General features: G+C 41.9%; 7 protein-coding genes across 8 annotated transcripts; 2 read left to right on the forward strand and 5 right to left on the reverse strand.

The window, feature by feature from the left end:
* Positions 1-3,564: 3,564 nt before the first annotated feature.
* LOC115761736 (V-type proton ATPase subunit S1) lies at positions 3,565-5,419 on the reverse strand. The gene is made up of 2 exons (XM_030703621.1): positions 4,749-5,419; positions 3,565-4,668 (listed from the first exon to the last, which is right to left on the reverse strand). The coding sequence occupies exons 1-2, from the start codon at positions 5,070-5,072 to the stop codon at positions 3,838-3,840; spliced, it is 1,155 nt and encodes a 384-aa protein (XP_030559481.1). The 5' UTR covers positions 5,073-5,419; the 3' UTR covers positions 3,565-3,837.
* Positions 5,420-5,588: 169 nt separating this feature from the next.
* Positions 5,589-10,255, reverse strand: LOC115761335. The gene is made up of 10 exons (XM_030703071.1): positions 10,147-10,255; positions 8,571-9,480; positions 7,956-8,511; positions 7,234-7,890; positions 6,892-7,175; positions 6,517-6,838; positions 6,370-6,454; positions 6,119-6,308; positions 5,781-6,061; positions 5,589-5,711 (listed from the first exon to the last, which is right to left on the reverse strand). Exons 1-10 carry the CDS (start codon positions 10,229-10,231, stop codon positions 5,602-5,604), a joined length of 3,480 nt encoding a protein of 1,159 aa, XP_030558931.1. The 5' UTR covers positions 10,232-10,255; the 3' UTR covers positions 5,589-5,601.
* A 2,623-nt stretch (positions 10,256-12,878) lies between these two features.
* On the reverse strand, positions 12,879-14,567 carry LOC115761572 (myosin regulatory light chain 2). The gene is made up of 3 exons (XM_030703359.1): positions 14,477-14,567; positions 13,596-13,835; positions 12,879-13,386 (listed from the first exon to the last, which is right to left on the reverse strand). Exons 1-3 carry the CDS (start codon positions 14,477-14,479, stop codon positions 12,964-12,966), a joined length of 666 nt encoding a protein of 221 aa, XP_030559219.1. The 5' UTR covers positions 14,480-14,567; the 3' UTR covers positions 12,879-12,963.
* A 1,190-nt stretch (positions 14,568-15,757) lies between these two features.
* LOC115761256 (pyridoxal phosphate homeostasis protein) lies at positions 15,758-18,363 on the reverse strand. The gene is made up of 5 exons (XM_030702970.1): positions 18,189-18,363; positions 17,903-18,115; positions 17,695-17,842; positions 17,392-17,633; positions 15,758-17,332 (listed from the first exon to the last, which is right to left on the reverse strand). The coding sequence occupies exons 1-5, from the start codon at positions 18,279-18,281 to the stop codon at positions 17,264-17,266; spliced, it is 765 nt and encodes a 254-aa protein (XP_030558830.1). The 5' UTR covers positions 18,282-18,363; the 3' UTR covers positions 15,758-17,263.
* A 130-nt stretch (positions 18,364-18,493) lies between these two features.
* LOC115761255 lies at positions 18,494-20,380 on the forward strand. 2 transcript variants are annotated; one of them, XM_030702968.1, is made up of 5 exons: positions 18,494-18,817; positions 18,881-19,100; positions 19,154-19,726; positions 19,782-19,897; positions 19,961-20,380. In XM_030702968.1, the coding sequence occupies exons 1-4, from the start codon at positions 18,599-18,601 to the stop codon at positions 19,826-19,828; spliced, it is 1,059 nt and encodes a 352-aa protein (XP_030558828.1). In that variant the 5' UTR covers positions 18,494-18,598; the 3' UTR covers positions 19,829-19,897; positions 19,961-20,380. The 2 variants fall into 2 exon arrangements, with proteins under 2 accessions (XP_030558828.1, XP_030558829.1); XM_030702969.1 differs by having other exon boundaries at positions 18,496-18,817; positions 19,166-19,726.
* Positions 20,381-20,457: 77 nt separating this feature from the next.
* LOC115761254 lies at positions 20,458-22,010 on the forward strand. Its single transcript, XM_030702967.1, has 2 exons — positions 20,458-20,555; positions 20,625-22,010. Exons 1-2 carry the CDS (start codon positions 20,524-20,526, stop codon positions 21,790-21,792), a joined length of 1,200 nt encoding a protein of 399 aa, XP_030558827.1. The 5' UTR covers positions 20,458-20,523; the 3' UTR covers positions 21,793-22,010.
* A 34-nt stretch (positions 22,011-22,044) lies between these two features.
* Positions 22,045-23,817, reverse strand: LOC115761258. The gene is made up of 3 exons (XM_030702971.1): positions 23,750-23,817; positions 22,438-22,604; positions 22,045-22,212 (listed from the first exon to the last, which is right to left on the reverse strand). The coding sequence occupies exons 2-3, from the start codon at positions 22,564-22,566 to the stop codon at positions 22,129-22,131; spliced, it is 213 nt and encodes a 70-aa protein (XP_030558831.1). The 5' UTR covers positions 22,567-22,604; positions 23,750-23,817; the 3' UTR covers positions 22,045-22,128.
* Positions 23,818-24,592: the final 775 nt, after the last annotated feature.

Genomic DNA, 24,592 nt, shown 5'->3' on the forward strand with positions numbered 1-24,592 from the left:
CTCTTGAGCGGATGCAATGCTGAGCTTCAATTAAAAAGAAAACCATTTTTAAATGACGGCCTTCTATGCGATTCTCATGAAGTCAAGTTGGACTTACGGGGCTTCATGCTTTGATCCTAAGTGTTATATTAACAAGTGACTTTGGCAATTTAATTGACTTATCTCTGCTCGCAATCTCACTAAAGTTGATTTTTTCTCTCTCTCTGTCTGTCTTTCATATTATTATCTCAGCTCTTTCTTTGAGCCGCTCTCTACTTTGTTATTCTTTCAGTAATGTGTATGTATATACATAAAAGTCTGTCTCCTTTCTACTTCATATTTTTGTATATATAAATGGCAAGTTAAGAATTAAGACCTGTAACCAGGCTACTCCTAGGTAGAGTAAATAATTACAGGTTTACTTTTAAATAATTTAAAACTTTAAAATAGGTTAAATGAAATGCACCTATAATTTTCGTTATCCACACAAGCGCCACTCTTCCAAATTATTCGTGAGCTGACAAGAGCCCAAATCTTATAGATAAACATCACAGAGTTGGGAATACAAAATACATTTCCGCTGTGGCAAGCAACCTTGTTGCAAGCATGCCCTTTGCATTGATTAAGGTTTCTTGTTAATTACGATCGTTGTGAATTGTGGCTCGTATCTCACGATGCGCTTCCGCAGCAGCAAACAGACACAGATACAGATACAAAGCTCAAAGCTTGTCGAGTGCTGCGTAATAATAATAATGCAATTTCATGCTGCATTATAATCCGTTCGAAGCCTTCGAGATATATAGATTAGGTTCTTATATAATATGCGGTAGCTTTCGGGGAAGGCAGCAAACGTTGTGAGTGGCAAAGACAGCTGCGTTTGAGGTGAAAATTCACTTGGCCAAGAGATGAACACAAATGGCCATTTCGCGCCACTCCAAGCCACGTCGAGCCATTTCGATTGATGGAGAAAATCCATTGCCATCCTATTCCCAATCGCATCTCGACAGGCACATCATCTGGCTGATATGTGGCAAAAGTGGCGCGACGGCTGCCACTGCTGTGGCGTCTCCTTGGGAGGCAACAACAACTTTCACAAAACTTTTGCCCAGTCGCCAAGCGGCTTTCAGTTGAGCTGCCGCCAGCTCGAGCCTTCCATCCGCGGCATCGCAATTCTTATTACAGAATCAGGTGCAACTTTTGCTTTTGCAGCATGCCTCGGGCTGCCTGCCACGGCACGTTGTTGTTTATGTCACTGAACTGCCGCAATTGGGCCGCACGTTCGGTTGACAGTAAAAGTAAGCGAGAAAAGTGAACGCAATCGAAGTCGACCCACTTTGACGTACGCGCTGCCCCAAACATTCTCACTTGCAACTCCAGCTCCAGCCAAAAGCCCAGAGCAGTCGCCGCAGCGGATGCTGTATAAAACCCAAACAATTTGTTTTTTTTTTTTTTATTATTATTTTGGAAACGCATCTCGAACGCAGCTGGAGGCCAACATTTTTGGGAAAATCTTGAATGGCGAGTGAAAAAAAAGCAACAAATAAAATAAAAACTAAAATCGGGTGGCCCAAAGCCAGCGGCTAGTGTCGTATGTCAGTCGTAGAAATTAAAAATAAAAACCGGCCACTGACTCGAATTCAAGCCAAAAGCAACTAAAACAAGTAAGAACCTTACGGACGGCTGTTGCCGACTGCCCAATGCTCTGTTCACAGCGTAACAACAACGTAAAGCAGGTCGAAGCGAGTCTATTGGTTTGTTGGGTTGTCGTTTGTTTAGTTGCCATCAAGCAATGACTGTCAAACTGTGCTCTTAAAATTTTATGAAATATTCTGTGTCAGGTGTGGGCGTGGCCGTAAATTCCTTGCCCGCCTTTAGATAAAGGTTGGGAAGCTGGGTTTGCAAATCTGTAAGTTATATATTTTCAAAACCCAAACTTGATGGAATTGATGGTTTTAGCTTGTGAGCGACAGATATACACGAACATATATAAAGAATATATACCAATTATCAGTAATTCAAACGTGGTTCAAGCCAATATACTCTTTATCACTCTTTTAATAGAGTATAGGCGCCTCAAACGAGCAATTGGCGTGATGCATAATGATGCATAAATCAAAGCGCGGCCAGTTCGGCCTGGGCTGGTCCCCAACATAGGAGCCGAGATGTAGGTGCCAGTATGCCACATGCTGTTGGGCAGTTGGGGCATCTGCAACTGCCCGATGAGCATATGGGCATCAGTTTTGTGGGGCTTTAATTGCGTGCGAGTGCAGTTGGCAATGAAAGTAAGTATGTTGTGAAAAATGAAATAAGAGTCGAAGAAAACTGATAAAGCAGATAACCAGAATTTCCAGCCAAACGGCCGTCCTTTTTCGGCAACCAGATTTGAAATTCTTTTTTTATTTTCATTTTTCTTAGCAGCAATGCATTTCACTTTTTCATTAGTAAACAAACATTTGCCAATTTCACAATCTCCCAGTTAGCGAAGTCAACTTAATTAGCACATATGAAAACAAAAATACAATAAACCAATTTATTTTATAGATTTTTTTTATTTATACTGTGCTCAAATGCTCTTCCACATAAAAGGTATAAAAGTTCGTAATAATGAATCGTAATAATATTTAACTATTTATATTGCAAATATAATTATATCTGGTCTATAAATTCACGAGTACAGAGTATAATTTTGTATATACATATAAACAACACACTATAAACCCTCAAACAAGTCTAGACCCGGTCAGGTTTATCAGCCAGGTAGCTCTCTTTAGGGCAAACACGCAGCACCTAGCACATATTACGCCAGAGCCTATGAAATGTTATCAGACAGCACGTTAGGTATTTAAGAGCCGTTTCGCTTGTTCGTGCAGTTCGAGTTCTCTCGTTGAATCGTTTATAGCAAAGCTTGTCCGAGCGCAAAAACAATTAAGTGTACCAAAAATGTTCTGTTCCAGGGAAAATAAGCCGCACCATGACCAGATGAGCCATCATTGCCACGGAGAAAGGTCTGCTGCACCCTGGTGGTCGCATCATCATCATCATGGCCAACACCACCATCGCCACCACCACCACCACCACAACCACCCCAACCACCACCACCTTAATGGTTTCCACGGCCATTGGCATGCTCATCAGCATTGCCATTCGACGCCCAGATTTTTTCGTCGCCTACCCAGCAATGACAATCTGCCGGGTCAACACAAGATGTTCGACTTTAGTGAAAACTACAATTAGACGTTCAATATATTGTTCACTAATTTATTTGTTATTCAAATGGTTCTGGTTTTGAATCCAAATTATTATAAAATTTAGAGTAAATGTAAACTTTTAACTTAAATGAAATAAATCAACATTAATAATTAAACAAATTTCTTAAAATAAATACAATTTTCATTTTCATTTTTAAAAGCATCGAAGGCGCCAAAAATTGTTTTATAAAGTATCGATATATTATTATGCATATTTGGTATTTTTAAATAAATTAGTGACTAAAAATGCCAACGTTTGGTATATTTTCGATAAAGTGTGTGAAAATTCGACTAGCAAATAAACCAAAACAAAATATATGCTTGAAATTTCGAAGTAAACCGAACTTGGGTTGCATTTAATTTTTTACTTGTAGTAAGTATTTATATGTATATATGTTTGTAGGTAATTTGAATGGCTGTCATTATATTAGTAGTACCAGAGCACATAAACATAGAGCACAATCAGCACAAACAGCAAATGTATGAGAAACAATTCGATGGCCAACGTTAATAATGCCAGCGGATTAACAGGCGTAAAGGTAATCAGGACAAACATATTGCAGCAGGGTCCAAAGCTGTGGAACACACTCGTCCAGGCGGATATGCAGCTCTACTCCTGCACTGTGAAAGTCAGCTGCTTATTGCGGGAGCTCTCGAAGCGATTTGGCGTGTGAATGCTCAGCATGGCAGAAATACCCAGTGAGAGGATGCCCAACAGAAAGAAGACCACCAGCAGGCCGGCCAGAATGGGAGCCGAGACGAAGCCAACACAGTCGTAGACATCGCCAAACTCTTTGCGGCCATTCAGCCAGGGCTGCACTTGGTAATCGGTCAGCAGCAGACTCATCTGCGTCTCATTGCTGTTGCTGTTGATGTTGGTGAAGAGCAGCTCCTCGGAGGAACAGCGGAACGAGAAGTCTAACGGTGCCGATGGCAGCGTATACTCGTTACCAATTGCCGGCAACACGGCCTTATAATCCCGGTATTCCACCTCCACGTTGCGCAGATGCCAGGTGCCGCGCAGCAGCGAGAACTTAAATCGGAGCGTGCACTTTTCGCTGTTGTACATGAAGGTGATGCTCAGACGTCCAAAGCCCTTGGAGCGCTGATCATCGAAGGTGATCAACTTGTTGTGCTCCTCCAGCAGCAGCGTCTCGTTGCTCAAGCGCAGCTCGGGTGGTCCGTTTAGGGCCAAGACCGCCTTATTACCCTCGGCTATATAGACGTGTGTTACCTCCGTCTCAGTTGGCGTTGACTGTGTGGTTGTGGCCTCCTCTTTGCCCTCGTCCTTGGCTTCGCGCTTGGCCAGATAGTGTGCCTCTTCCTCGCGACTGGCTAGTATGCCCAGAACTTTACCATGGCCATAAACGGTAAGAGCATCATTGTAGCCCGTCAGCAGCTCCGCGTCGTCCTCCTCGCTCTGCCCGGTTAGGTTGATGACCTGTTCAAATGTTTGGTCGGGTGTTTAGTGGGTGGTGAATGGTGCTCTACATGGCAGACACAAATGTTATAGATACACACCTCGATGTTGGCGTTGTAGCTGAAGGGCTCTACGGCCAGGTTGCGCTGCGGCACATATGTCCACGCGTTGTTCTTCACCAGATTTTGAAACTTGGGATACTTGATGCCCTCCAGGCGGCTTGTGGCATTCCGCAAAAAAATTATTATTGCCTTGGCATCCTTGAACAGTTGCGTCAGCGGCTGCTCCCTGGTACTGGCATCGACTAACGCTTGGGGTTGCAAATTGAATACTTTCTCGTGACCCCAAAACAGATACGGTCCGCTTATGGCCGCGCTGGAGCCGAGCACCAAACTTATAAAAACCCCAAGTGCAATTAGCTGCATTATTCGCGCCTAATTCCTTAGAAACTGACAACTCGTTTGACTGCACTTCGCCCAAAACTGATGAGAAAATTCTTAAACAGAAAAATCGATGGCCTCGGGGCGAGCAAGGCGCAGGCGCACAAAATGTTCTTATGCCAAATCTGGTTCATTTTTTGGGGGTGCGTTTGTTTCTTATAGGGTACAGCCAGATTTCTGCCTAGAGGGTGTTAAAAATAGCACCCAAGTCTACTTGTTGGTATCGCAATGCCACGTATTGTTTATGAATAGTAACCATATGGGGAACGATCGAATTTATGAGCAATACTCGTAAAGAATATGAAGCATATAAAATTGTCCAGACTTATGTTATTTATATCTTTATTATCCAATGGGTTGATAATTTATATATTTAATATAGTATGAGATATATATATTTTGTTGAATATTAAAAATAATTCAATCGTGTTTTATAGGAATGTTTTTGTTACCTAAATATATACATATATATATTATATCTTTTATTGCCATTAACTTAATCTATAAAAAATATTTACAGGAGTCTAGTAAAAACTAAACTGATGACTGTCACAGCTAATATGTAAAACTTTGGCTGGGTTGAGGCTAAGCTGGCTGAGAAACTGCCCTTGAATGTTTTGGTGCCTGAAAGAAAAAGAGAGAGAGAATCTCTTCTAGAGACGTATCTTCAATCCCAGCTTGCTGTGTACTCACGCTTCTCGTTGCGATCCCTGACGCCGCACGTGCGATACGAGATGGTTGCCTTGCGCTTTTGGTTGACATAGCCCGGAATGAAAAGACTTGGTGCATCCAGACGTCCTGCTGCTATCAGACGCGACATGTCCAGCTCGAGGCGATGCGCCAGAGGACCCTTGAAGTGTATGATCATTTGGATGCAAGCGCCACCGTGCAGCTCCTTTGTTTTGCGCGCATCTACGTCTAGCATCCACTCCGGGATGCCCATCACCGATCGCAGCTCCTCCAGAAATTGTGCGCTGCAAATGAAACGTGTTTTAGTTGAGGATTGGACACTGCTGATGGGTTGGACCTACACAACGAAACGTGGTGGCTTCTGCAGATTGATGTACTTGATGACATTGTGATCGGGTTCGATGTTGGCGCAGGCGAAACGCTCGTGTGAATGGTCCGGCCCAAAGATGACAATCGAGCGGCCAATGGCGCCAACGGGCGCCTCCAGCGGAAAATTGGTATCCGTGAGCACCACGCGCTCCCCACCAAGATCTGATTTAAGTTCATATTAGGCAATCTATTAAATGTGACAGCTCCTGGTGGAGCTACTTACCTATGGTGCCCAAACGCGCACCCACATCTCCCACATAACAACGCAACGGATTGTCCGGTCCGCACTCCTGTTCATAGAGATCGAGCTGCAGGCAAAAAGATGATTCGGATTAGACGTAACTCTATCAGATTGATACAGTCCACATACATTTAAGGGATCCGCCAGCTGTGTGTAGAAGGGATTCCAGACGTAGCCACCCGCCACGCAGCGTGTTATCGTGGGCTTGACGGCGGCATCGACACCAACCGGATTGACAAAGATCTGCCAGTTGTGGTTGCGTGTTGAGTTGCGATCGTTCTTGCCGGGATGCCGCAACTTCACCTCAATCACGGTCTCCGATTGACTGCCATCGTTGTGGATGAGCTGCGTCATCTTTATGTAGCCATAGGCATAACCTGTGGGATGGTGAAATGAGGCGATGGCACGCAACTCCCGCGCTTCACTTGGACTATAGCCACGCTCCAGTGTGCTGAAAATATACAAAATATATATCGCACTCAATTAGTTAGCCCGTCAACTCACCTGCAGGCCCAACGAGCGTTTTTTGGTTGCTTGTGGATGACCACGGAACGCCCAATTATGCTGCTGTAGCCGAAGAGCGGCAGGTAGGTATCGTTATAGGCATCCTCGTAGTGTGTGAGTCCGTTGAGGCGTCCAAACTTGCCGCTCAGGTCGCCCATCTCGTACTGATCGCTAGTGCCCTGTTTGGGTGGTGGCGACGATTTCGGATTGACCTCCAAAGGATTCCAGTGGCCGTACAGCGTAGAGGCCTCGCAGGGAAATGCCAGATTGGCCTCAACGGGTGTCTGCAAATACAACTTCAGATCAGTAACTTGCCCCAACCGAATGCTGGCTACTTCTTACCATGTGTATGTGATAGCCACCGTTGTCCTGCAGCCCCTTCAACTGCACCTCCACATTGCTGATGTCGTACTCCGATTGCTGCGTTATTTCCAGCTTGCCGGCGACCGTCAGTGCATCTCCATTGGCATACCAGTCCTTGGCGACCACCTTGCGGCGATAGTGACCGATCAGGCTGGAGCAAGCCAGTCGCTCGCCTCTAGCCTTGGGCCCGTTGTCATCGTAGATGACCAGCGATTTGCCCAGTATGCTGTGGGTGCCGGATAGCGGCAGATTTCCATCGCTGAACATGCGTCGGCTCAGCTGTCTAGCGTTGCGCTTGCCACCAGCTATGGTGAGCCTGCCCAGACGAGCATCCAGCGCGCCCAGACGGCACATGGCTGGCAGTTGCGGTTGGCAGTAGTCATCGACGCTGCGATTGCCCCAATCTACCTTGAACGGATTGAAGACTCCGCCGGCCGAGAGGCAGCGCTGCTGCCAGTCATAGAAATCCTTGCCTGGCGCATTGCTGTGTATAGCCCAGCGGTGCTCGTAGGTGCTGTTCTGCGTGGAGCCATCCGCTTGAATTAGATACTCAAACAGCACAGTCGTATCCTGCCAGGGCTGCTCGGCGGCCTGTCGAAAGATGACACGACCGACTATCGGGTAACGAAAAAGTACCTTTTAAAGAAAACATACGATCAGATACGAGATGTATATATATAGATATAGATACTGATGCTTACCTGGGCAGTAAACATGGGCTGCTGATACACCCCGTTCCGCTGATACTGGTTCAACGGGGAGCAGCCCCATATATTCTTAGTTATGTTATGTACATCACTCCGGTTGTAGGTGTAGATGACTAGACTGCGATGGGCGATGCTGTGGCGACCCTGCAAGGGCAGATAGAGGTCCCAGTAGAGGCCGCTCAGCTCGGAGCTGGTGCCGGGCAGGACATACTGATGCCAGTACTTCTTGTTGCGGCCCTGCAGCTTGCCACTGAGATCGCCCAGGGCGTATTGCTCCTGGGTGCCATAGCCAGGCGGCGGCACATGCTCCTGCTGCAACTCGCGGGGATTGTGCAGGTCGCCCGTGGTCTCGCAGTAGTCCGGCTGGCCGATGCGTTGCGGTGCGGGCGGCAAACCGTGAATGCGAAAGGCAGCCACATCCTCGGCAAATTTGCGGCTCACGTGCGGCGCATGAGGAGTGGACAGGGTAAAATTGAGGAAAGTTGGATCAAATTTGGAGCGCTGTGTAAAGGTCACCTCGCCCTTGACGCCGCCGGAATTGATGAAGGTTCTGGAAAAGAGCACGAGCAGTTATCTAGTGATGCGCAAATGGCCACAGCTGCAACTTACTTGTAGGTCAGGGTTTGAACGTGGCGTATCTTGGTGCAGGCCAAGTAATTGTCCGGATGCTGATTGTCGTAGAGTACCAGATAGAGTGTGCGATGCGGTATGGTCAGGTCGGAGGGCAAGAGCGCCAGCTTGGCATCGCGAAAAACGCTGCGCTGTCGCTGACGCAGGGCATTCTTGGCCACGCCAATCCTGCCCAGACGCGCATCCAAGTCGCCAATACCTTGGCCTGGACCGCTGCCCTGCGGATCGAAGACCAGCTGTAGGAAATTGCAGTTATCCTCACTGCGATGGTGATCGTGCTTGAAGATGTCCGTTACAAAGATCTTCCAATGATGTTGCGTGAACTCTCGCCCCTGCTGCTCCTGCTCTGGAACGGCGGGCTGCGCTTGAATATGATACAGATCCGAGTAAATCAGCGTATCGCCGCTGGCGCCGTCGGCCGGCGCCAGCCAGCGAAAGTAAACAGAACCCGCAATGGGCGTATTGAAGCGCGCCTCTGCCATGTGCTCCACGGGCATCTGCACAGTGGTGATCGTCGCGCAGATGCGCGCATTGGAATTGACTTCTGTCAGCACCAGCGACTTGCCCCAAATGCCACGATCTCCAATTAGCTGCATCTTGTGCTGCCAGCTGGCCGTCTCATTGCCCGGCAGCACCAAATAGTCCAGTTCCTCATCGAAACTCAAGATCTGTCCGCCCAGACGCTCCAGTTCGCAGCGCTCATCGGGCTCTATATTAGTGTAGTCGACGGGAAAGCGTCGCACCGCCCAGCTCCAAACCTGATCCGGATACTGCAGTGTCGCCTCCAGATTGGCTTGGATCTCCACCAACTGCGGACCGGCCTGGCGAAAGGTGATCTCCCCGTGCAGGCCATGCTGCGAGATGTACGCAATCAGATGTTGTGCCGCGGCTGTTTACGAAGCAGAAGAACAAAGCAAATTGGATGATGACTCAAAATATATGTTGGCTAACATGTTTATACTCTACAATCATTGTATTTGTGCGAAAAGTGTATGATACATTTTCTCACATTTATAAAGCAGGTAGAAAACAACATCTCCGACCCGAAATATAAGTTGTACGCCAAACGCAGATCAAGTTAATTTATATAAAAAAAATTCGATAGCTTTCCCATTATCCCCAAATCGATAAATATACATTTTCAGCTTAGGTTTTCGGATCATATCTCGGAACATATAAGAGCTATAGATATACAAGTTAGTATTTATGTACTTGAATAGCAAACGAATCAAGAATTTTTACTTTTCTTGACTTCCTTCCCGCAATTTGCTCAAAACTGAATAGGCGATGTGAGGTCAGTATCATATTATTCACGTCGAGCTGGCCACAGGGTATCTCAAAGTCGGTTACTCATAAATAGAGCATTCGTTACTTTCATTTTCGCTTACGTGCAGCATAATCTGAATTCCCCGTGGATTTTCTTTCGATGGATTTGCATACAATGCGTGGGAATCGAAGGCGATTGAACAAGGCTGTTCCGCATTTCTTCTAAAACCTTGTTATACACATGTGTAAGTGTACAAATATTTATATGTATGTGTGTGCTTGCACCTACCTCCGCTCTGTGTGGCAATTCCAAGGGCCAAGATGACGCATAGCTGCCGGAATATGGCGCCCATTCGCTGGTTGCTCTGCGGCATGTTCCTTAGCTGCTTGTCGAAGACTTGCTTTTAGCTTCTTTTTGAACAAGCTTTTTTAAGCCTCAAAGAAATTGCCAAATAGTTGTTTTTACTGTTGCGCTCAGCACTTTCATAATTTACAGCGCATGCGTGCGCTCTGTGTAAGAAACCGCACACGTTGCAATCCAACTGAAAACTGGTCGAAAACAAAGCACGATTGTTGGCTTAAAGCGTTTCTTGTTTTTTTTTCTTTTTTGTCAATTTTGTTGAGTTGGGCTTTGTTGTCGGGTTTTGCTTTGAGACTCGCTTTAGCTGAGATTTTGTTTTGCTACGCTCAACTCAGCAGCCAACCGGCCGTGGCCAGCTGTAGCCGCTCTTATACGACACTTATACTACTCCTGGAGCAAGCCAAATGCAAATGAAGTCTTATAGTTTTTTGGTTAAAGGCGTCTCTCTTTTGCTTTAAATTCAACTCGAGCTAGTCTTATACAGCTCTTATACAAAATGAACAAAGAGTTTATTTTTCGGCCAACTTGCTTATACAAGTAGTTAGCCGATGCAGTTCTTATACTACTTTTATGCCAGCCAGTGCTGCCAGCTTTTCTTACTTTAGTTCGTCAAATGGCGCAATTTTGAAACGAAAAACTGTCAACAGCGGGAATTCTGGCTTTTTTCTTTTTCTTCGAATTAACAAAAATATTAAGCAAATGGCTCAAGTTAAAGCTTCAAGCTGGTATCCTTTCATAAATTATTCAGAAATACTTATTCAATAAGCTTGGCTATCATTAGTTCCAAATTCTATTTCATTCTAAGCTGTTTAACTTTTAAAGCAAAGGGTTTTCTCTGCTCAACTACCTTCTTTTGCCACTGAAAAGTAGTTCCCACCCAAACGAAAATGAAACAACGTAGTTTTTCTTTTTTAGACGACTCGCTTTTGATTTATTCTATTAAAGTCATCATCATCATCATCATCATTGTTATATAAAAACAGTTCTTTTTTTGGTAATATTTCTGACCGGGTTAAAAATGTAATTATTATTATTTTATTTATATTTTTTTTTATATTTTATTTTTTGCCATGTAACTTAATTTATACTGAAGTAAAGATTTTCGCACTTAACAACTCGTTGCATATTGAATTGAATTGGTTTAGTTATAGATTGTGTTTGTTGTATTAGTTATTGTGTTTGTAATTTCCTTTAGTAAGTAATTTGGGTGAAGTGATGCTACTGCTTTTGCTTGAATATAGCCTTAGTATTAATGATTGTGTATTGTTTAAGTCAAAACTACTAGATATGTTTTTCTTCTAATATTTCTTTTGCCTATTTCCTTTCCACTTCTCTGGTACTGATGCACCCGGCAATGAGTCGAACGCCCATTGCCTCAGTTGCCTCTGTCCTAGCTAGGGGGGATAGTTTTTTGCTCTCGAAAAAGATTCGACATATAGACGATAGTCGCCATGCTATGCGCCATATGCATTGTACAAGGGTATCGTATCGAATTCGAACTCGAGCACGCCCATTAAGTACACACTGATGTGGTATCATATGTACATATAGAATATATATATGGGTATATTAATATTTAGATCTATGCAAAAAGGCATAGCGCCATCTCCGTTTGTTTAGAAAACACATAAACGTGAACTCATCAAAAATAAATATTAACTTTTGCATTTTAATAACTTTTCGATACTTTTGTTGAACGCATAAACTTGAAACACTTTTTTTCTTGATAGTAAGTAGTTCATAAGCAGAAAGTTTGTGAATATTCTTCTTAGTTTTTTTTTTTCATTCGGGTAAGTTATATAAATTGGCACAAAAAAAAAAACAATTTGAGTGAATGAACTTTTTAAATGTTTTGTTCTTTTCATTAAGCTAACTCTCAATAACTTTTGTAATTTGATATATTTTGATAATATATATTTATAGATATTGATAAATATTGAAATATTGTTAAACGAACGATTGAGATATATGCATAATTTAATATAGTTTAGTTATATAGAATATTTGGCTCTCAGATGAAAGTAACCTAACGATAACGAATTGTATATGTCTCTCTCTCCTTAACCTGTAAAATGATTAACTAACAAATGTGGGCCAAGGCCTACCTATTTCTGTATATATTTTTAGTATAGATATAGATGATATATATATATACATATGTATATATCTATATCATAAGCTACCCACGGCGCTTGCTCATCTTTTTTTGTAACTTTCTCTGTGATTCTTCAACGAACAGCAATTAAAAAATAAACATGTGAATTTCTTTGTTTTTTTTTCTTCATTTTTTTTAAAAGTATTTTCTTAGTGTGTTTTTTGAAATAAAATAGACTTTCAGTTATTTATAAATTTTACGTGTAAAATTTAATAATAAATCAACTAGAAAACTAGCTGTCAAGATGGCGCTTCGACATTTGGATTTAAAGTATCCCTAAAATGATACGTGGAACTTGGTACATGGTTAAATGTTCTTAGTTCATACCAAATTGTTTGTTGAAGAAGTTAAGAGTAATAATTGTGTTGTTGTTGTTGTTCTTGTTGGTGGTGGTGTTGGTTAACAAAAAGAGATTATATAAATATTTAAAATTTACATATGTAAAACGAGCATTTCTTTTAATTACGTTTATTATTTTTTTTAGACGATTTTAAAAGTTTTTAAGTTTTGTTTTTTTTTTGTTGTTGTTGTTGTTGGTTGTAATATGGATGCTGAGTTAGAGTTAGGATGTGTACGGGGCCAGCTGCTGCTTAGGCGGCTTCCTCTTCCTCCTCATCACCCTTGCCGGTTAGCATTTCAATCAGGGCGCCGGTATCGATTTGGTTCTTATCATCAATGACCATCTGATCGAAGGCATCATCGACCTCCTTCATGGTGAATTTCTCACCGAAGCCCATGAGCATTTCGCGGAATTTATCACCATCGATGAGACCATCGTTATCGAATGTTTTGAAGGCAGCAATAACAACATCGTCTTCATCGTTGGCACCAGAGGTGGCCATACGGTTGGCGAACAGGGTCAGCAATTGGGTGAAGTTAATTGGACCGGAGGCTTCGCCCAGCATGGCGTCCAACTCCTTGTCGTTGGCGATCTTGCCGACGGAATCGAAGGCAGCGCGCAAATCGTTCTTGCCAATAATACCGTCCTTGTCGGCATCCATAAGTTGGAAGGCCTGATTCACGCGCGCAGAAAGAGAGAGTGAGAGAGAGAGAAAGAGAGAGAGAGAGGTGGTTGGTGATTTGGTCTTGTTGTGATTTGATGGTCATGGATGCGACATGACATGGTATAGGCACAGGTGACAGGCACAGGCACAGGCACAGGTACAGGCTCAGGCACAGCCAAGGGAACTTTGGGTTTGGATTGCTATTTGACAAAACTTACTTCCTTGAATTCGGCAATCTGCTTCTGGGAGAAGACAGAGAACACCGAGGAGCCGGCGCGCTTCGATTTCTTGGAGCCACGCGAGCCGCCCGACGCTCTCTTCGAACCAGTAGCAGAAGCTGGGGCAGGAGTAGCAGCTGGTGCGGGGGTTGCTGCCTCGGACACTGCCTCAGAAGCGGTTTCGGAAGTACCACCCTCTTCCTTGGTCTTCTTCTTCTTAACCTTCTTCTTCTCATCCGCCTAGAGTTTTGGAATTGGAAGTAGAGAAAATATATTTCATTAATATTTCAATCATAGTTGGGGTTCATTTGGTTCATTTGGTCAATTTCCTTTGTAAATTTCGAAAATATTTCGAAAGAAAATTTCCCAATATATGGCTAAAAATACCCGACGCGTATTACGTAAGATACAGCGAAAGCTATATACGTCTCGCTCTAGCTATCATATTACGTTCCGACCGATCCATTTATAGAATTTCACGCGTGTGTATAAAGAATATTTCGAAATGAAAGAAACTTTTTCACACCATTTGGATTTCAAAATAGTTTTCGCTTCAACTGTTCCATTATCGAACTAGATATGCATATACATATATATATATATCCAGGCACAACTGGCAACTGGCACAATAATCCACATAGAGGTGAGTCATTGAGGTCATTTAACGATATTCACTTGATCTTTATATTTACTTTAATAACAATATTTCAATAATTCATTTCAGTTTCGATTGAATAACTTTCGAATGCAACAAATTCACTGCACAACAAATGTATACATAAATATATATATAGATAGATATATGTATATATATATAGTACGCGAGTCCTTTATAGCGGTCCATTAGATCTGGTACTATAGTATATCCCGTGTCTCCTTACCATGGTGCTGAACTTTGATGTGTTGTCTAATCGAGTCGAGCGGTCAGAGCACACTGAATCAATGGCTGATTTTATCGTCAAGACAATGATGTTTTAAGATCTTTTTCAGCCGTTTCTTCTTCATAACCCGAACCCGAACCCAGACCCGACTACCCAGTCGGCATTCGGCATTCGGCATTTCGGGCAGCTTTTTCGTTTCGTTGTATCTGTATCTGTGTCTGCCCGATTCGTGCTGCCTTTTTTAGTATCTGCAAGGCGAGGTCCGCCCAGGCGCACGGTGGGCAGCGGGTGGTGCCCCATGGTCCACGCAGCTCGGTGGGCTGAAATGTTTACTCATCGTATGCGCCTCTAATCAGAATCTAATTTTAACGGCCAGAGCAAATGGTTGTACGCCTCAGAAAATGCGTATATGCATAGTTCTATATACATACATATGCACATACAATAGCTATATACATCGGTATGTACATCAGTTTGGTAAATGTTGAAATTTATTTTGGCGTATTATGAACAGATTCTAGTGCTTTATGCGTCTGCCATATACATTTTCGTGTCCATAGCATTCAAAAACTTGTTTTGTATTATTCATCTTTGCTCTTGGAGGCATTTTCGAAGGTGTCCTCTTGCTCTGAAAATCACCTACATTTCCCTTGGCCATAAATATGTATATACATGTATCTGTATACATACACAAATACCTATGTGGCCTGCTCGACTATGTGTGTAGCATATAGTATAAAGTCGGCTATATAGACGTCGTTCGTATTTTACCTTGCCTATTTTCAACGACTGGCATTTTCTGTTTTAAAAATGTTTGCATATTGTGCAATATAAAGAGAAAGAGCAGAGAATTCCAAAGCTATAGATTTTGTGTCGCATACATAACAAAGACATAGTAGAATAAACTTTGTTCATCTCTTATTTAAGTTTTCCATGTACATTGCATAACCATAAGAAATATGGATTGTTTTACCTATCATAAAGTTAAATGAACTTTGCATATGTTATATATATTTCATATTCAATTCTATTTAAATGTATGCTTGATAACAATATCGAGTGAATTTGGAACATCTTTTGGAATGAATGAAAATGCAATTCAATATGATATTTAATCTATACATTTTTACGTTTTTCAATCTTGATCCTACTTTCATCTGAGTTTTGGCATTATATTTAAATAATTATAAACCTTTGCAGGTTTCACAATGATTGGAAACCTCTTATTTTTTTTTCGATTTTGATTTGGGTCACAGATTTTCGATATTTATTAATTTCGCCGCAAATATTTTGAAAATAATGTTTAACCAACTCTAATCATTTTGATATGTGATATGCAAATATGTGGTAAACATATTTAAAAAAAAAAATTAAGAAATTAGTTTAGCTGATACTTGATATTGATTGAATCCTGAAAATTGACCTAGGGGGTAAATTTCCCAAAACATGGGGAATCATGTCTCTAGTGGATTGTTTGTAAATGAGTTTGAAGCCGATCGAATGACAAAAATAAATTGCTCACAATAATTTTCACCTATTTTCCACAGCTGCGGCTGGAATTTCCTAAAGCCCCGTCTGAGAGTGTAGTTACATCGCCTTAGGAAACTTCGGCGAAAATTTTAACTTCCTAGCTCTTGCAATTTGGGCTGTGCGTTGATCGCCAATAAGTCAGTCAGTCAGATCAAACAAATATATTTTCTTTTTACTGCTTTCATATTAAGCCTGTTTTAATCATATTTAAAAAATCAATTCTGTGATACAAATTTTGTGATATACGTGCATTTTTTACATACTACTTTACTACAATACATACTTCCCACGTCTCATCTCATATACGTTTCATATGTCGCAGTAATAGAAAATTAAAAAAGATAATGCATAAGGATTTAATTTGCCATATCTATATTCTGAATATCGAATTCCCAAACACATAATTCAAAACCAACGAAAGTCTGAATACGCAAGACTTTGCCCTTAAGTTGTCGGCCTAAAAATGCATTGATAAATCATCACGTAGACGTAATTGAAAATGAAAATTTATTTTTTTTTTTAGCTTTTTCGAAAGTAATTTTTAACGAAATTTCAAAGCGTTTTGAAATTTGGCATGTAACCAGACAACCCGTTGGCCTTAAGCCAAGCAAAATAAAAAACACAAATCCCACAATTGCAAGATGAATGCTTTACGTGAACGCCAAATTAAAAATAATGCAGAATAGTGCAAGAAATTCAAGAGATGCCGAAAGGAATAATGAAATTCATCGCACCAAGTATTCTGTTTATCGAGGAAATTCGGACGTATTCATAAGCAAAAAATGAATATCATATTTAACAGGCAAACAACATTGATTTTACATTTGGAAGTATGGCATTAATAAAACTAATATGGAATATTACAGCTATATAGCATTCGAAGCATCACAAAGGTAACAGGAAAACCACAACCTACGCATAACATTTGTTTATCTAAAGATATTCTAAATATACAAGCCAAATCAATTTCATATGCATACATTTTTACATTTATGTATGGGTATATATGTACACAGAGAAACATGTATGGGCATGTATATCAATATATGGTACATAAACGAACTTGGAAGATTTTCATTTGTTTTTGTGCACACGGGCGCTTTTCCAATAACAATTCTTAGCTACGGACGTCATTGAGAAGCAACTGTATTAATCGTAGGCACTACAACTTGTGCTAGAATTATACATAGAGAAACATCCCACGGCGCGAACGCTATGTGGCACATTCCTCTAGCAATTCACTCGATTGCCTTGGGCTCATGCTTTTGCGGCCCGATGTCCAAAAATAGCTGTGCCAACGCGCACTATAGTGCTGCCCATTTCGATCTGCAGGCAAAACAACATGAATATAGCTAGTCCAAAGCAGCTGTTGGTGTACTACGTACCGCTTTGTCATAGTCGTTGGACATACCCATTGAGACCTGCAACGCGTCGGGTGGCAAATCGTTGGCCGCACAAATGGCGCGATGCGCCTGCATAAGTGCCACAAAGTCCGGATTGGGACCGTTGCTATAATCGAATCCATAGGCGCCAATTGTCATAATGCCCACAGGCTGTAGATGCTTCAGATTGGCGCTGATGTATTTAAATAGTGAGGGTGCAGCGCTGGCGTCAATACCGCTCTTAACTGTACGGATAAGGCAAGAGTATATGGTGTATGCGTCTTGGTTTTGATCTAAAACGTTTACCATCTTCTCCACTGGTGTTGATCTGCACGAGCACACGCAGTGGTTCACTTGGCGTGGGCTGCAGCTTCGCCCAGGCGGCATCTATCTTGTTGGCCAGTTTCTCGCTGTCAACCGTTTGAACCATGTGCAGATTGGGTAGCTTAAGCACCTGTAAGACACGATTTATTCAATATTTATGATCCTGACATGTTGGGGACAACTTAAGCACGTGGTTGATTTTGTTACTCTGCAGATGTCCAATCAAATGCCATTTGATGTCGGGACACTGTGCTAATATGTCCGGATGCTGACTCTTCTCCACCAGCTCCTGCACATAGTTTTCACCAAAGTGACGCTGGCCGGCTTTATATGCTTCTATTACACACTCCACTGGCTTTGTCTTACTGACGGCCACCAGCAGGGGTTTGGGTGCGTTGATTTCCTGATAAGACAGCAACGTTTTATAGCAACAGATAACACACTATGGCATTATGGCAGATGTTATAGATGCTTACCTTGGGACGACTTTGTAACGCCAACTCGATGCGCTTCAATACGTGCTGTAGGCCGGCATTTATGTCAAAATCGGCCATTGTGCGGCGTATCATTTAACTATGATTCTAAGCTTTATTAAATTTGTTTAAGTTGTTGACGGAATTCTTGCAATTTTTTCCAAAAACATCTGTTGCCAATTTATCGATAAGTTTGACAATCGCTCGATAATAGGCGATAGTTGGCCCTGTGGTTAGTATTTTGAATCTAGTATTTTATTTATTCGGCCTTTGATTTTTGGTATTTTATAGTTTTCAAAAAAATTTTCTTTTGAAAAACGTTCAACTCGGAATATTGTATTCCGTTAAATTGAGAAAAATGTTTTCACCCCATCAACACGTAAATTAGTTTCCTCAATCAATTCTCATACAGAATGGCTCAGGCTATGCAGCTGAGCTGCGATTTGGCCAATACCGTTATCGACTATCTACAAACATTAAGAGTTGTGGAAATACGCCAGTCGCTGGAATTCATTGGTCTCTATCATATTGAGGTTATTATAGCTGTATTTTTTTTCCTGATGCTGCAGTTTACAAAATTCACTGCTGTGCTTTTGATTGCATGTCTGATAGCATTTGCTATCTTCTATATGGTAAGCAATATATCGAATATTGGATAGTGAAAACAAAGATCATCTAACTCACTCACCAAACAGTGGGAGTCCTTCTTTCCCGAACTTGACGAAAATTTGTCGAGACGTAACAAATGTCCCGCAACTTACGGCGCTGGATACGGTCCGCCCTATGGGCCCAAAGCGGATGCCGCGGTTTCGAACTTTCCTCCGCCCTATTACCCAACAACCGGTCAAACTAGCCGTGATGCTCGGACATCTGCCCTATTTCCACCATTCTCAAACTATGACGACGATGCAACAGGTTTATGCAAATTTTATGTTTTAGTGTTTCTTTTGTTATAATTTGGCCTTAAGGTGATCATGCAGTCTCTCCGGAAAAACGCCAGTATTTAAATTCTATTAACAATCATCTCGGGTCAAACCTGAAGAAAACTGGTCTATCTGGGGCTGCCACGCCAATAGGCCACAGGGGCTCCAGCTCTGATTTGCGAGCGCATCGACGACCATATACTGGTCAAATTGAAGATTTTAAGAATATGCGACGTGCTAATGATCGTGACGCTCAAGCCTTTCGTAGGATGATAACCAACGAGTATAGGGCGTACCGGCCAGGTACTGTTACTGAAACCAACCTTCATCGACACGCAAATCAAACGAACGATGATCAGAGATCGAGACGTAGCGGCCCGTCAAATATGGCCGACGACAGGGCATATAAGAACCGACGTAGTACGGAGAACAAATCCTCAACACAAAAAAAGAGCAATACCAATGAACAGCTGGAGCGTTCCAGAAATGTGTCTCGTGAAAATATGCTACGCAAGTTACGTAATTATCCAGGGCCTCCAGCCCGTTCCAGTGGGCCTCATAGTCGATCTGATCCTACCGGTCCGAATGCGGAAAACAGAGGAGCCAAAAGACGAGCGGGTAAGAGCACAGTCGAAATTTAACTAAACAAAAATGAACATTTTTATCGCTTTAGATAATCACAATTCATTCAAATTTAAACTCAACCGTTGGGGCCTGTGATATGAATAAAGTCAATGTTGTAAACTCTTCCCATGAGGATACGGAAGTACCGGATCATCAAAGCAATATGTACGTATATCGAGTACCTAAAATATTACACTATAAGCACACATAATATATAATATTTCAAAGCGAATGTGATTGTGATAAAGATGGAGACGCAGTACAGTGCCATAACCAAGCTGAAATAGAGAAAGTGGTCATCAAATCCGAAGGCAGTTATCCATGTGTTATCGAAATGATAAATGACAGCAGCAGTGATCGTATGTTAACTAAAAAAGCGGATAAAACTATACAAAAACCTATCGAAGACGAAGAAAATAGGGCATCTGACAGCAAAGATACAGCTAATAAAAGTTCGCCTAGTAATAAAATAAAAAGCGACCTGAGTAGAAGTTCTACGGAGAAATATCCATATATTGTGGAAGTTCCGTCTAACAACAAATGAATACTTAGCCCTTTAACTTCTAGCCGGATTTATAAATGTCGCTATCTAAATTTAAAGTTAATAAACAAATTGGTTGTGTGTATTGAGGAGACAAATAAATCAAGTTTTTCAATCATTTAGTTTTCTTGCACCAACGTCACTTAGTATATTAGTTGGTATTTTATATTTGGTATTTTTGTCGTATTCAACACAGCAGATTCGGTCACACTGAACACATTTTGTTTATATTTGTCGAAAGCAAAAATAAATGTCAAATTTACAATTAACCCAGGAAAAACTGTAAGTAATTCATTTAATTAATCTCTTACTGACATACAGAGTATATATAATGGGCCAATTCCTCCGTAGCGACGCTCTGCGATCGGAGTACAGACCGCGCAGGCCGTGCGCGTTGCTGAAGTACCCGCGACCGAAAACAAAGCCCGAATACCAATCCATATATCCGTGGATTATACTGGATGAAACGGATCCGCATTTTGTGTTCTGCGCCATTTGTGAGTGTCGCCTAAGCGCGAAGCGCTCCGATCTGGGCAAGCACGAGGGCAGCATCAAGCATTCGGAAAATGCTCAGCGCAAGTCGGTCATATTCAAAGCGGAACCCCAGGTGGACGATGTCAAGTGGGAGTACAACGATGACGATATGAGCCTATTGCCGCTACAGTTTGCCACAGCAAGCGACTTATGCAAGACGGAAGCGGACAACGAGGATGACGAAGCCGACGAAGATGAGGAGGAGGACGAAGATGCAGTGGCTGAGGCAGATGACGAAGAGGCGGAACCTGAAGCGGACGCTGATGCCAATGCCGATGCAGACGCAGATGCCGGTGCCGATGCAGATGCAGATCTAGATTCCGAATATGAACCGGCTTGTAAACGTCGCGTCTCGGAAACAGACTCTCAGCACTCCGGTATGTTTGAGAATTTGCCGCTGCAAGTAACCATCAATGAAACGCCGCACGGACAGCTAATGCCAGCTACCCAATTATCCACACACTGCTCGCCCGCGACATCCGCGCCGCTGCCCTGTCGCATAACTATTAAAAAGGTGACGGCACCGCTGACAAAGGTGCCCAGCACGGGTGCCACACCCACGATTGGCTCGCATGAGATCACCTCAAAGGCGACCATAACGCCCATTGCGAATGGCTGCTACACGCCCTTGCGGCAGCCCCAGCTGCAGTCGTATGCGTCCAGGCAACTGCAGTCCTATCAACTGCAGCACCTCACCTCAATAGAGCCCGCACCGCGCGACTCTCTGGATCTCTTCTTTGACAGCATTTGTGCCACGGTCAAAGGGCTGCCGCCCAAATTGGCCACCGAGGGCAAAATACGTGTCATGCAGCTAATTGGTGAACTGGAACTGCGTGCGATTAACGAGCGCGATGCACCGCCCGCCACGCAAGCAACAGCCACGCCTCCAGATCCTGCCTCAGCGACAGCAGCTGCGTCAGCAGCGTCGTCGGATGCGCCCGGCAGCAGCCAGCAGATTGCAACAGTTGCCTCGACCACAAAATGAGGGCATCGCGGGCTTAGTCAATGGAATCAGTTCAAATCATACTCCTTAACATAAATGCGAGATTGTGTAGCAAAAATTGTTAATATTGACTTCTATAGAATAAGGATTTTCCTCCATTCATGACCATTCTAAAGCCGGCTCGGTACCAATTGCAACCAAGAGTGGCTCTTATCTCTACGCTATCGCTTAAAGATTGATTATAAAAAAAAAGACCATTTACAAATATTAAATAATAATTATTATTTATCGTTTAAAAAAATAAACAAGTCTGATAAAATGAACATTTATAATTATTGCACTTAATATTATGTCATATCAAAATAGAAATGTAAATTATTAAAATGGGGGCTTGCAGTCCACCATGGCCTTGGCGCAATAATGCGGGAATTGTAGGCCCTGCAGCAGCACATCCGATATGCCCTGTAATATAATGGAATAGGCGCGATTACTTTTGGCATTTATAAATAAGGGATCTTTTTTTTATATATTTTTTTTATCATAAGACTAGTTGGCTTAGTTAGCTGAGTAATTGTACAAAAATCTACAAATTGCGATAAGCGGCCCGCACTCGGCAACTACACAAATAATGATATGATGTCATTGTGGAATATATATACGACGCCCAACCCCCAACCCGGCACTTACCGAAAGGCCCGGAATGCACACAACAAGTGTGTAGATGACGATGTAGAAGAAGGCACAAAAGAATGCGACCGCCAGGGAGATGATCCAGAAGACCAACAGCCAGAAAATGAACCACACTGGATTACCCATTTTCAATCAGTAGAGTTGTTTGTTGAATTCGTTTTAAGCTAAAAAGATAAGAAATAAAGGCGGGGCATTCAGAGTGTGCAAAACAAGCTTCAAGCGCCTCAATTCATTCATTCGGTTCTACAGAAAGCATTACATATACATATTCTATTTATCCATACACAAATTTATGGGCAAAGAAATTGAACTCAACCGCATTCCACAGAAATTTCACTTTTGCCACAGAATTTGGCTTTGAAAATGCGTGACAAACATTGGAACGACCGATTTGGTGTTGTTTTACGTGAACGTTGACGTAAATAGATATGACGATATATCTTTGTATGTAAGCCGAGGTAAGACTAACTATGTCAACAAGCATGAGACGTTCACTAGCACGAACTTCTTTATATTTAATAAAACATTGTGTATGTAAATATCAACCGAAATTTTAGGAAAATCGAAAGATTTTTTTTAAATTATTCCGTTCTTAGATAATTCATATATTTATAGGGTATACATTTTAAATTAGTATATACCTGACACTTATATTTTGAGAAAAAAAAAATGCATCGTTAAAAATATATGTATATATATATAAATCTTTGTTTAATAAAAACACAGTCTGTCGTTGTCATAAAAAGATCTTGATAGAAATTCAAAATTTTTGGGAAAGTAAATGAAAAATTTGTTTAATAAAAGGAATCATATATGTACACAATAGAATATTAAACACTTTCATTTGAAATAAGAAAAATAATATGTACATATTTTGAATAGCAAACTTTTGAGTATAATCGTAGCGTAGCCAAGTTTCGTGTTATCAAATCATGTGTTAATTGAAATGTTTTGAGTTTTGGAAAAACGAGGCTAAGTTTATGGTCTGCCTGACGCATCTGCTGATATTGTTTTTGCCAGCAACTTACGCACATGTTGTGGCCCACGAATTTGTTGAGGATCTCGCAGTCGAGATTATGCAAATTCGTTTGGGGCGTGGCTGCATTTCAAGTTTACGTTAAACAATTTTCAAATTATGTGATAATTACTGCAATATTTAACATTGCACTAAATACAATACAAATCGGCGAGATACTTTATGCGTTGTGTTGCATTTATAAATAAATCTTTAACGCGCGCCTACGCCAAGTAATGCAAACAACAACAACAACGACAACAACAAGAACGTAAATAAAAACAAATGACCCACCTTAGAGAGAGATTGCAGCGGTTGCGGACGGGGCGACGTTCGAGTGGGACGAGATGAAAGCGACAACTAAACAAAACTGGCGCAACAAGTTTTAAGCGAGTGCCGCACAGGGTTGCCAGCTTTTAGTAAGTGAAAGCTTTTCGCGGCCTAAAAGCATGCTAAGCTTTATTTAAGCAGCTTGAAACTTTGAATGTTTCCCATCGAAATCGTCAGGAAGCCAATACATCAAGATTTTAAAAGACCCTTGAAAACGAATCCAATTTAACTTTATTAACGAGAAATATCCGTTCAAGTAGAGCTTAAAATATGTGCTACTTTAATGTAAATATATCGCCTTGTTGATACTTGAAACTTTATCTTGGCCGCAAAACTTTATCTTGCGCTCAAATATAACCCAAAAATGTTTAAATTGATACCTAATCGTAGATAAGAAAGCGATATCACGAGGGATACTTGGTATGTAGCGCAAGAATCGCTTCATTATCTTGCTTTATACGGGGTATACAAACTGCTTCGAGCCTATTAACATTTTAATTCAACATTGGGCATAGCTTAAAAACCGTTTCTAACTCTGGTTTCAGCTTTCAGGTGAGACAAAAGCGCTCACCAGCTGCAAGCTCCAAAACTGTTATACGTTATATTTATAGAATAAGCCTAAGCTTTTGCACACGGCTGAAGGTAAAAGCTTGGCGCGTCTGCCCAATGTTTTCATAACAGTTTTTTTTTGCTTTCATTTTTTTTAGATTTTTGTTGTTGTTGTTGTTGTGCGCGTATCCCGCGGATGTCGACGCCGATTTGCAGCTGTTGTTTTGGACCGTTACTGGCGCCGCTGTCGCCGACTAC

The sequence above is a fragment of the Drosophila novamexicana genome, unplaced genomic scaffold (genome assembly GCF_003285875.2).
Source record: "Drosophila novamexicana strain 15010-1031.04,08,12 unplaced genomic scaffold, DnovRS2.1 tig00000485-arrow-pilon, whole genome shotgun sequence".
NCBI lineage: Eukaryota > Metazoa > Arthropoda > Insecta > Diptera > Drosophilidae > Drosophila > Drosophila novamexicana.

What these genes read in the sequence shown, in the direction of transcription:
- LOC115761736 (XM_030703621.1), bottom strand. Translation starts at nt 5,072, where the DNA reads ATGCAGCTAATTGCACTTGGGGTTTTTATAAGTTTGGTGCTCGGCTCC. An exon ending in GCTACAACGCCAACATCGAG is followed by an intron (nt 4,669 to 4,748) that starts GTGTGTATCTAT and finishes ACATTTGAACAG; the next exon opens with GTCATCAACCTAACCGGGCA.
- LOC115761335 (XM_030703071.1), bottom strand. Translation starts at nt 10,231, where the DNA reads ATGCCGCAGAGCAACCAGCGAATGGGCGCCATATTCCGGCAGCTATGC. An exon ending in AGCCCATGTTTACTGCCCAG is followed by an intron (nt 7,891 to 7,955) that starts GTAAGCATCAGT and finishes TTTCTTTAAAAG; the next exon opens with GTACTTTTTCGTTACCCGAT. An exon ending in GTGGCTATCACATACACATG is followed by an intron (nt 7,176 to 7,233) that starts GTAAGAAGTAGC and finishes TTGTATTTGCAG; the next exon opens with ACACCCGTTGAGGCCAATCT.
- LOC115761572 (XM_030703359.1), bottom strand. An exon ending in AGATTGCCGAATTCAAGGAA is followed by an intron (nt 13,387 to 13,595) that starts GTAAGTTTTGTC and finishes CGCGTGAATCAG; the next exon opens with GCCTTCCAACTTATGGATGC.
- LOC115761256 (XM_030702970.1), bottom strand. Translation starts at nt 18,281, where the DNA reads ATGATACGCCGCACAATGGCCGATTTTGACATAAATGCCGGCCTACAG. An exon ending in AGAGTAACAAAATCAACCAC is followed by an intron (nt 17,843 to 17,902) that starts GTGCTTAAGTTG and finishes CGTGTCTTACAG; the next exon opens with GTGCTTAAGCTACCCAATCT. An exon ending in CAACACCAGTGGAGAAGATG is followed by an intron (nt 17,634 to 17,694) that starts GTAAACGTTTTA and finishes TTATCCGTACAG; the next exon opens with TTAAGAGCGGTATTGACGCC.
- LOC115761255 (XM_030702968.1), top strand. Translation starts at nt 18,599, where the DNA reads ATGGCTCAGGCTATGCAGCTGAGCTGCGATTTGGCCAATACCGTTATC. An exon ending in CATTTGCTATCTTCTATATG is followed by an intron (nt 18,818 to 18,880) that starts GTAAGCAATATA and finishes CTCACCAAACAG; the next exon opens with TGGGAGTCCTTCTTTCCCGA. An exon ending in AGGAGCCAAAAGACGAGCGG is followed by an intron (nt 19,727 to 19,781) that starts GTAAGAGCACAG and finishes TTATCGCTTTAG; the next exon opens with ATAATCACAATTCATTCAAA.
- LOC115761254 (XM_030702967.1), top strand. Translation starts at nt 20,524, where the DNA reads ATGTCAAATTTACAATTAACCCAGGAAAAACT. An exon ending in CAATTAACCCAGGAAAAACT is followed by an intron (nt 20,556 to 20,624) that starts GTAAGTAATTCA and finishes ATTCCTCCGTAG; the next exon opens with CGACGCTCTGCGATCGGAGT.
- LOC115761258 (XM_030702971.1), bottom strand. Translation starts at nt 22,566, where the DNA reads ATGGGTAATCCAGTGTGGTTCATTTTCTGGCTGTTGGTCTTCTGGATC. An exon ending in TGTGCATTCCGGGCCTTTCG is followed by an intron (nt 22,213 to 22,437) that starts GTAAGTGCCGGG and finishes ATTATATTACAG; the next exon opens with GGCATATCGGATGTGCTGCT.